This window comes from Patiria miniata, unplaced genomic scaffold, assembly GCF_015706575.1.
Source record: "Patiria miniata isolate m_02_andy unplaced genomic scaffold, ASM1570657v1 HiC_scaffold_28, whole genome shotgun sequence".
Taxonomy (NCBI): Eukaryota; Metazoa; Echinodermata; class Asteroidea; order Valvatida; family Asterinidae; genus Patiria; species Patiria miniata.
Window position 1 is genome coordinate 5,155,507 of NW_024037067.1, and position 10,540 is coordinate 5,166,046.

General features: G+C 42.7%; 2 protein-coding genes across 2 annotated transcripts; both read left to right on the forward strand.

Annotated features, from left to right (window-relative positions):
• Positions 1-672: 672 nt before the first annotated feature.
• On the forward strand, positions 673-5,998 carry LOC119734682 (monocarboxylate transporter 12-like). Its single transcript, XM_038208210.1, has 4 exons — positions 673-1,494; positions 3,826-3,969; positions 4,290-5,129; positions 5,489-5,998. The coding sequence occupies exons 1-4, from the start codon at positions 1,293-1,295 to the stop codon at positions 5,716-5,718; spliced, it is 1,416 nt and encodes a 471-aa protein (XP_038064138.1). The 5' UTR covers positions 673-1,292; the 3' UTR covers positions 5,719-5,998.
• Positions 5,999-6,884: 886 nt separating this feature from the next.
• Positions 6,885-10,271, forward strand: LOC119734701 (monocarboxylate transporter 12-like). The gene is made up of 4 exons (XM_038208239.1): positions 6,885-7,364; positions 7,880-8,023; positions 8,684-9,523; positions 9,883-10,271. The coding sequence occupies exons 1-4, from the start codon at positions 7,160-7,162 to the stop codon at positions 10,110-10,112; spliced, it is 1,419 nt and encodes a 472-aa protein (XP_038064167.1). The 5' UTR covers positions 6,885-7,159; the 3' UTR covers positions 10,113-10,271.
• The last annotated feature ends 269 nt before the right edge of the window (positions 10,272-10,540 follow it).

Here is a 10,540-nt window from a genome sequence, read left to right on the forward strand (position 1 = left end):
AAAATAAACAACTTACGAACAATAAAAAGCCCGCATCTTATCACACAATAATTGAGGTTAATGGGCCGATCAATTCGACATGCATACCAGATTCTGGACAAAAACATCGATGTTAACACCTGTTACAACCACGTCCGCATACTTTGCACCTCGTGCAAGCGGACTGTGTGCAGACAGCACAAGAGCGTGTACATCATTATTATGCGCGGCTAACCCTTTTCCTTCCCCGCCCCCCCCCCCCCCCCCCCGCGACCGAATGCCTCGAGGTATTTACTCTGTAAAGGATTCATTTGTATTTTTAATAAAAAATGATATTGTTTTTAATATTTTTCAAGTAGTCATCGGTCTGATTATATTTCTCTCCATTTTGTTATAAAAATAGCTTCTCTACCTTTTCAGAGTGAGAGAAGCTATTTTTTTTATCCCCGCGTTTCAAGGTCGCGTTTTTGACTCCAGATATCTATTGTGTTTCAAGGTCGCGTTGTTGACGTCAGATTTTCTAGCAATTTGGCGCTGGGTATTGCCCTTTATTTTTTCCTAACTATTTTTAGAAACGAGAGCGGCGTGCCCAGGCTTGCAACAGATTTTTTCCATTTTGGTCCAGAACCCCCACATTCTATACTACTCAGGCCTACAATGACCCGACATATTCAAAATAATCCATTAGTTGATTCATTTTAATACACACATTGTACCACAATAATGCCGAGTTTTCAATATATTTCGCAATTTTTTGGACCTGCAGATTGGGCAGAATGGGTGCGTTCGAGCGGGACACGCTTGTAACTTTGAGTGTAGGAAGGTGACGGTGGGCGTAAGGTAGAAAGGTGTGGGCGTAACATATACTGTAGCTGAAGCGGTTTCGCCATTATGAATGGAGTTAGTTATGGAGGTCAATGAGGTTACCCGCGAGCTTATACAGTTGACCTTATAATGGTTAAAAAATACTGCAAAAACGGACTCAAATACGATTTTACGGACTGCTCGAACACAGCCAGAAATAATGTTCAACTGTTACGTATGGCCACATGAGAACATCAACGACCCGAGGCGGGACACCGGGCGATCTGTGAAGATTCTCTCCAGTATGCGTAGCAACCATTTTTGAGGGCAATGACTTTGTTTTGCTGTGGTACGTTTGAATGAACCATTTGTATATTGATTGTTACTCAATTAAAATATACAAAACGGTCCCTCTAATATGGCCGCTACGCATGAGGTCTTAACATCACCAGAGGCAGTTTCCTTCCTGAAATGTTTGCGTCCTGTGTATCACCACTGAGTGGGAAATAATGGCGACGGCTAGTCCAGGTTACCGGGAAGGAGGTTGGGGCTGGGCGGTCGTTCTGGCCTGCTTCGTGACTGAGTTCATCGTCTACGCCAATTTGAAAGCTCTGGGAGTTCTAATCACTTCTATGAAGGAGGATTTCGGCACGGAGTTGTGGGTCGTCGGCACCATAGTCTCGCTACATTATGCAGTACAGTTTACCCTGTGTAAGGAAACTTTTCATAATATTCTTCTCTTGAAACTAGAATTTAGAGCATTTTAAGGAGGTCAGACATATGTCGTACAGTGGCGCCTGACAGGTGTAATTCTTCTTCCGTCTATATTTATATAACAACTGTTGAATGCTCATATGGAAAAGTTTCATGGTTAAAAGTCTCAACAAATCAGTTGTGTGTTTATGTGACCTTCGGGACACGCCGCGTGTGTACTGAATGGGTCAATGCCCAATCATGCATATCTCCTATGTGTAGCAAGTATGCGTGTGGCCAGTACCGAAGAGTCCATTGTGACAAATGGGTAAACCGCAACGCGTAACTCCAATAAACAACAGGTGTTTACACAGGCCTACACATTGGAAACATCATCTTTCTCTATGGCAAAATACAGGACATAGTGAAAAACACAACAAAGAAAATAAAGCAACCTGAAAGAAGATCTCACATGAATTTTAGCCATACGAAAATCCCCAATAAATTACGGACACTGCTGGGCTTGCAATCATGCACTTGAATTGACCACGCTGCGCGCGTGCCGAATGGTATTCCCTATATAGTAATGGTACGGACCACCTTCACTGCACTTAACTTCTTCGACGAATTCCTTCAATTTCCTGTGGAAAAACCGTATAAGTTCATGTAGGATGAACACTGCATGTGGCAAAAACATAGTAAGTGCCAATTTCATTTCATACATTACATATTTTTTCCGTTCAGAGAGCATAAAATACAGCAAATCCAGTCACATCCACCGCGCGGCTAGCTAGAAGCTAGTCAGTGGACATGACGTCACGCGAATGTTATGCTAATCCCAGCGCTAGGTCACGACGAATACAATTGGATAGCAGAACGATGGGCTTCAAGTCTTCTTTCATTCCGACGACATTTCTTAGCCAATCAAAACGAGTTTTACATATGATATAGGGAGGTAACTAACGCAGAGAAAAACCGCTGTCATTGCGTAATGCATTGCCGCTTGCCGAGTTACTGCTTGCCCCAGCTGATGCGTGAGGGTAAAACTGCGTGTGATTACAGTGAAAAAGGGCGCTCTGGTCTCTCGTAAAAGCGTTTTTAGAAAGCTGGTCCAACGACATTGAATGCTCTATTCGAGTGAAATTTTGGAATTTCGTAGGAAAATATATAGAGATTGGAATGCCGGGCGACCCCGGTTTATATGTTTTTTCGTTTGGCGACTAAAACCATTTTTTCACCGGTGCATGGACCGGATTCGGAGACTGCGTGGGATATGACGTTAATAATAACCCCTAAGGGGCGCGTAGCACGCCTGGGCAATATCGTTTGCATATTACAAACGTCTGTGGTACGGAGGGTTTCAAAATCAAATCAAAATAATCTTTATTATATCCCACTGGGGTAATTTAAAATGCTCGCATACAATAACAACATCGACACATTATAAAACACAGTTACATATACAATTGCACGAACAATAAAAACGAACAAATGATAAAAATGTCCTTATATAATATCATTAACGCTGGAACATAAGATTGTGATGTTTTATTGCACGAGGAATGAAGGAGGATGGATGTCGGTTTGTCGCAGCATATGGCACCCGCATACGACCAGACCTTGGGATCAGCTGTTCACCGTGAAGCCTGTCCGTGAAGTGGGTGATTTTTTTCATTCAGTAACATAGTGAGCTTGCCGATCACCAGATCCTCATATGCTGTGTCCACTAACGGCCGCGACTCCCCAAGAATCCTTCCTGCTTGTTTTATAATTCTATCTATGCGGTCTTTTTCACATTTCCCAACATTTCACCCAACATATCAGACAGTAGCCCCAAACACTAGCAACCACAGTGTCCGTAAAAAGTTGCCAGAATTCTACGATCAACATAGAACGAATCTAGTTTCCTGAGGCAAAACATGCGATAATTAATTTTTTTCACAATAAAATCAGTCCACATGTTCATGCCAACTCAATTCATTGTCAATTACGACACCCAGATATTTGTAACATGTGACACGTTCTACAACACTGCCTTTCAAGTTCTGGTAGGCGACGCCACAGCCAATCACCGGTTGAAGATTAGAGAACTGCACATACTTGAATGCTGACTTACAAGGATCAAACGTTGGTTAGCCTTTCTGTCTAGAGTAATAATTAACTTCGGTAAAGACTTTGGTTGGTATCTTATTATACATGTATTTAAACAAGTAGATAAAACGATATGTATCTAACCTGTGACGTTGATACATATCACTGCAGGTATCAGTTTAATATCTTCCGTTGTACCATCATTTAGACGTGTACATTAATATCATGTTCCCTTTTGTTTCCCTGTTTTGCATCCAGCACCCCTTGCGGCTGCTCTGGCACGCATATTTGGCGTTCGCTCCTTGATTCTTGTTGGCGGTGCACTCTACGGAGTTGGTCTGGTGGTGTCTGCTTTGACGCACAGTGTCACCATCATGGCTCTTGCTCTTGTGGTTATCGCTGGTAAGACTGGTACAATTAAAACACTTAAAACAAAATTAAAAAAGCATATCAATTAACTATCCAGAATGAGAAGTCCGACACCAGAAGCGATAAAGAGTAGGTTCGTTGCAGTAGGCATGTCAGTCCCAAAAGAATTACATATCTCTCGCCAAGATTCGTTTTTCATGGGAGGGATTTCGAAGCTTCGGATTCCATCCAGCAACTTTTCTAGAAAGGAAGTTCAGTAGTCCCTATAGGCTTTAGCCTAGCCTTCATCTGGAGCTCAGCGTGTCTTAAAACGTATTACTGTATTATCTGAGTTTTTTTTTTATACACAACAGGAGCAGGGGGAGCGTCTGCGGAGGAGACGACCTTCGCCGAACTTGCTTTTTACTTCCGTGAGAAGTATCCTTTAGCATGTTTCATCGCGCTTACCGGGGCTCCATTCGGTATGATGTTGTTCGGCCCAATAACCCAAGTTCTCGTGGACACGTATGGATGGCGAGGGGCAATGCTTCTGCTAGGAGGGTTTGGTTTCCATCTTGTTGTAGGAGGCATGTTGGTACGTAGGCCGGCAGCTTTGTACCAAGAAGTCCCCGACCGCGACGAGCAACTCGCAATTGACGGCACCGACTGTCCTGGTAAATCTACGGAGGAAGTCAAACCAACTAAGTCCAAGATATCCAACCTATGGAATTCAGTTGTCTCAGCGCTGTTTCTCAATGTCTTCGTGAGTGCTGAATTCATGATTGTAGCAACTGTACGAATGATGTACAGTATTGCATACGGTGGTATAGTTGTCTACATAGTACCTAATAGCCTGGCGCTTGGTCTGAGCACCAGAGAGGCATCATTCCTGCCTACAGCGTGGGGGGTTGGGAACCTGGCTGGACTGGTTCTGTCGGCTTTGGCTTTGCATGTTAAATTGGTTTCGGTCCGTAGCGCTGAAGGAATAGCTGCAGGCGTAGCCGCAGTAGGATTAGCCCTGGAACCCTTCGTCTCTCCATTCGTGGGTCAGATTCTCACTACGTTCATCGTGGGAGCTGGAATGGGTGGCGCTATCGAGGGGATACTTGTCATGACGAGGTGTCTACCTTTTGGTGACGACAAACTTTTCAGTGTGTTTGGCTGGCAAACATTTCTGAGTGGAGTAGCTTCTTCCATTGGAGATACTCTATCAGGTAAGCCATTTCAATCGTTTGAGTGAAGTCCGTCCATGCAATGAAATGCACTTGAAACTTTGCGCAAATTGTCATCAAACACATTACCTTCTCACATCGTTGAAATCAATGGTATGTACATAGACAACTCATTCTGCGTACCCCAAAGCCAGATGAATTACAAGACGTCTGGACTGTAATCAAAGACATTCTTCGTGCGGCGCAATCTTGCAAATTAGCTCTGGAGTCAAATTGGAGTATTCTATCACAATTACGAGTAGACTACCCTTCATTTGTACAAGTAATACAAGAATTATGGAAAGATTGGATGCAGTTTCTTAAAGATATGACATTTTCGGTTTTGTCTGATTCCTTGTCAGGTTGGCTTTCTGATGCGACTGGGAGTTTCCACGCAACATTCTTCTTATACAGTACTGCCATGGCAGCGATATTACTGTGTCTTCTTGTAGATGTCATTCGCATCATTGCCACTACCGGATCTTCCAAGCAACGTGGGCTTATGGTTCTAATGCCTTCACTCTTTAAGAGAGACTCAAGTAGAGGCTTCGAAAGAATGCCGATTCAACCGAATACTAATTCAGCACAATGATTACACAATTATAATCCTAAAAGTTAAATTGTATAGTCCAGTTAGCGTTACACAATTACACTTTTGAGGATACACTATAGAAAATGCACACTAATTTTAGATGTTTGCATCAATACAAATATTTAATCAACTATTTAAAAAACTGTTAGCTACCATCTTTTAAAACTTGTGATGTTACTATATTTTTGTATCTGTTTTAGGGTGCATGGTTTGTTGGGTGATTGGGTCTATTAAAGGCATAGTCTATCAGATCACCAAGTATATGAACATGATTCTACGTTTCGTTCATGAGCTATTATTAGGGAGGTTTCGCAAGCGAACGGATACGCTTACACTTACGCTTAGCTATCCGTATCCGTTTTTTACTTACGTGTAGCGAGCGAGATATGCGTGTCGTCTGCACGTTTAGCGGATAGTGAGTGGCGTATGACGTCATACGTGCAGACGACACGCATATCTCGCTCGCTACACGTAAGTAAAAAACGGATACGGATAGCTAAACGTAAGTGTAAGCGTATCCGTTCGCTTGCGAAACCTCCCTATTGAAACAAAACGGTCACTTTTTGAACTAAAATCGCTCGTAATTTGCTACCCGATGACGTCATTATGACGTCACTCTTGTATGCACACCTTTGTCTCAGGGTTGATGTTCGTACCAATTCTGCAGTTCATGCGTTGTTTCGTTCGAGAAAAAAAAAGCCTCACAGAATTATTGTCCAGAAGAAAAAAACCCAAACCAAACACGAACACTAAAGAAGAACGAAGACCCAAATAGGACATAATCCCAGGCGTTTTATTTCCTTTCTCCACGATCTACAGCCCGTGTCAGGCCTACAATGACGCGAGCTGTATACAATAAATCCATAAGGTGATTCATTTTAATGCACGCATTGTACCACAATAATACCGAGTTTTCAACATATTTCACAACTTTTCGGAACTGCAGAATGGGTGCGTTCGAGCGTGACACGCTTAATGTCACTTTGAGTGTATAGATGGGGGCAGCACTGTCGCTGAAACGGTTTCGCCATTACGAATACCCTGTTGAATGTGCATACCCGGTTAAGGTTACCCGCAAGTTTTACACTTGAGTTTTACACGAGTTTGTGCGCTCATGAAAAATTTCGCTCATGAATAACTCGAATTAATCCAAGTAGGCCTACAGCCGGCTTTCCTTGAATGTCTTTCAGTCTTTTTGCGTCCGTTGTGTAGTAAGGTCTGTATTGTGTTATAATGGTTGAAAAAATACTGCTACAAAACGGAATAAAATGCGATTTTACGGACTGCTCGAACACAGCCAGAAATAACTGTTACGCATGGCTACATGAAGACAGCGAGACCAGGCGGGACACTGAGCGATCTGTGACACTGAGCGATCTTTCCAATAGGCGTAGCAGCCATCCCTAATGTTTGCGTCCTGTGTATCATCACTGAGTGGGAAATGATGGCGACGGCTAGTCCGGGTTACCGGGAAGGAGGTTGGGGCTGGGCGGTCGTTCTGGCCTGCTTCGTGACTGAGTTCATCGTCTACGCCAATTTGAAAGCTCTGGGAGTTCTAATCACTTCTATGAAGGAGGATTTCGGTACGGAGTTGTGGGTCGTCGGCTCCATAGTCTCGCTACATTATGCAGCACAGTACACCCTGTGTAAGGCAACTTTGCATAATTTCCTTCTGTTGAAAGTACTTTTTGTTACAGAATTTAGAGCATTAGTTTAAGGAGGTCAGACATGTCGTGGTTTATAATTTGACAGGGAAATTCTTCTTCCGTCTATATTGACACACTTTGACTGCTTTGATGTGGGATATGACATTGATAATTTAAAAACTTCTGTGGTACGGAGGGTTTATGCCATAACAGCCAGTCACCGGTTGAAGATTAAAAATACATGCACAAACATGAACACTGACTAACAATGATCGAACGTTGATAAAAAAAAATTTGTTTCAGTAATAATTACGTTTGGTAAAGACTATAGTAAATATCTTACTATACATGCGTTTAAAAGAGTACTTATAAAGAAATTGAACTCATTAAAAATGCCTTTATGCTTGTGAATTTGATACCATATCATTGCAGGTATCAGTTTAATCTTCCGATGCATAATTTTGTAGACGTACATTAATATCATGTTCCTTTTTGTTTCCCTGTTTTGCATCCAGCACCTTTTGCTGCTGCTCTGGCACGCCACTTTAGCGTTCGCTCCTTGATTCTTGTTGGCGGTGCACTCTACGGAGTTGGTCTGGTGGTGTCTGCTTTGACACACAGTGTCACCATCATGGCTCTTGCACTTGTGGTTATCGCTGGTAAGACTGGTACAATTAAAACACTTAAACAATATTAAAAAGCATATCAATCAACTATCAAGAATGAGAAGTCCGACAGCAGAAAATGGCGATGAAAAGTAGGTTCGTTGCAGTAGCCATGTCAGTCCCAAAACAATTTGCCAAGATTCGTTTTTCATGGGAGGGATTTCGAAGCTCTTCTAGAAGGAAGTTTGGCCTATTGGCTTTAATTGAGCCTACCCTCCTTCTGTAGCTTAAGGTGTCTTAAAACATATTACTGTATTTAGGCGAAAAAAAATATTTGGTCTCTGGTCAAACCAAAGTTCCGGAATTGACGCGGCGACGCGGCTTTTTCCCCCCCTTTTTTTCCCCTTCAAGCTTGGTTTGTACAGACAAGGTGGGTTACTATTTTGCTTTTTTGGTGTCCATATGTACATTGGTGGCCTTCATAATTTGCCTTGGTGCTCTCGATCATTTGCCGTGGTGCAATTTCTCATTCCTTGGTGCTCTTTGGTAAAAAAAAAATTGAGGAGGTGCGGCAATAGAGGTCGCTGTTGGAGCTACTGCGGAACATTTTTGGAAAAAAAAGATTGACGCGCATGATTAAAATCGACGCGCGCGCTGACCAGAGACCGACATTACTTTTTGGGCCTTATCGGGTTTTTTTTTTATACACAACAGGGGCAGGGGCAGCGACTACGGAGGAGATGACCCTTGCCGAACTTGCTTTTTACTTCCGTGAGAAGTATCCTTTAGCAGGTTTCATCGCGCTTACCGGGGCTCCTGTTGGTATGATGTTGTTCGGCCCAATAACCCAAGTTCTCGTGGACACGTATGGATGGCGAGGGGCAATGCTTCTGCTAGGAGGGTTTGGTTTCCATCTTGTTGTAGGAGGCATGTTGGTACGTAGGCCGGCAGCTTTGTATCAAGAAGTCCCCGACCGCGAGGAGCAACTCGCAATAGACAGTACTGACTGTCCTGGTAAATCTACGGAGGAAGTCAAACCAACTAAGTCCAAGATATCCAACCTATGGAATTCAGTTGTCTCAGCGCTGTTTCTCAATGTCTTCGTGAGTGCTGAATTCATGATTGTAGCAACTGTACGAATGATGTACAGTATTGCATACGGTGGTATGGTTGTCTACATAGTACCTAATGGCCTGGCGCTTGGTCTGAGCACCAGAGAGGCATCATTCCTGCCTACAGCGTGGGGGGTTGGGAACCTGGCTGGACTGGTTCTGTCGGCTTTGGCTTTGCATGTTAAATTGGTTTCGGTCCGTAGCGCTGAAGGAATAGCTGCAGGCGTAGCCGCAGTAGGATTAGCCCTGGAACCCTTCGTCTCTCCATTCGTGGGTCAGATTCTCACTACGTTCATCGTGGGAGCTGGAATGGGTGGCGCTATCGAGGGGATACTTGTCATGACGAGGTGTCTACCTTTTGGTGACGACAAACTTTTCAGTGTGTTTGGCTGGCAAACATTTCTGAGTGGAGTAGCTTCTTCCATTGGAGATACTCTATCAGGTAAGTCATTTCAATCGTTTGAGTGAAGTCCGTCCATGCAATGAAATGCACTTGAAACTTTGCGCAAATTGTCATCAAACACATTACCTTCTCACATCGTTGAAATCAATGGTATGTACATAGACAACTCATTCTGTGTATCCCAAAGCCAGATGAATTACAAGACGTCTGGACTGTAATCAAAGACCTTCTTCGTGCGGCGCAATCTTGAAAATCAGCTCTGGAGTCAAATTGGAGTATTCTATCACAATTACGAGTAGACTACCCTTCATTTGTACAAGTAATACAAGAATTATGGAAAGATTGGATGCAGTTTCTTAAAGATATGACATTTTCGGTTTTGTGTTATTCCTTGTCAGGTTGGCTTTCTGATGCGACTGGGAGTTTGCACGCAGCATTCTTCTTTTACAGTACTGCCATGGCAGCGATATTACTGTGTCTTCTTGTAGATGTCATTCGCATCATTGCCACTACCGGATCTTCCAAGAAACGTGGGCTTATGGTTCTAATGCCTTCACTCTTTAAGAGAGACTCAAGTACAGGCTTCGAAAGAATGCCGATTCAACTGAATACAAATTCAAGACAATGATTATATAGTTTAAATCCTTAAAGTTAAATTGTAGTCCAGTTGGAGTTAAAGAATTAAACTTTTGGGATGACACCAGGACAATGCACACTCATGTTTATGTACGCATGCACTAATGTTCAGATGTTACACAACATAAATTTGTAGCCTACTTTAGAAAAAACCTGTAAGCTACCATATATTAAAACTTGTAATGTTTACTATTTTCCGTTTTAGGGTGGCTTGGTTTTCTTCTTACACTGATATCAAATATTTCTTTGGTCTTAAGGCTGTATGCAACATTTGCAAATATCGGAACCCGAACTACCGTAAAGTATAAGGAAAACCGTACTTGGCTATAGTATAAGTGTATATAGTTTAAAGCATCGTGGGAATTTAGTTAGTCCACATTTTGTTTGCAATCGATTACACATCCATACTGTACGGGTGCA

What these genes read in the sequence shown, in the direction of transcription:
- LOC119734701 (XM_038208239.1), top strand. Translation starts at nt 7,160, where the DNA reads ATGATGGCGACGGCTAGTCCGGGTTACCGGGAAGGAGGTTGGGGCTGG. An exon ending in TGCACTTGTGGTTATCGCTG is followed by an intron (nt 8,024 to 8,683) that starts GTAAGACTGGTA and finishes TATACACAACAG; the next exon opens with GGGCAGGGGCAGCGACTACG. An exon ending in CATTGGAGATACTCTATCAG is followed by an intron (nt 9,524 to 9,882) that starts GTAAGTCATTTC and finishes ATTCCTTGTCAG; the next exon opens with GTTGGCTTTCTGATGCGACT.
- LOC119734682 (XM_038208210.1), top strand. Translation starts at nt 1,293, where the DNA reads ATGGCGACGGCTAGTCCAGGTTACCGGGAAGGAGGTTGGGGCTGGGCG. An exon ending in TGCAGTACAGTTTACCCTGT is followed by an intron (nt 1,495 to 3,825) that starts GTAAGGAAACTT and finishes TTTTGCATCCAG; the next exon opens with CACCCCTTGCGGCTGCTCTG. An exon ending in CATTGGAGATACTCTATCAG is followed by an intron (nt 5,130 to 5,488) that starts GTAAGCCATTTC and finishes ATTCCTTGTCAG; the next exon opens with GTTGGCTTTCTGATGCGACT.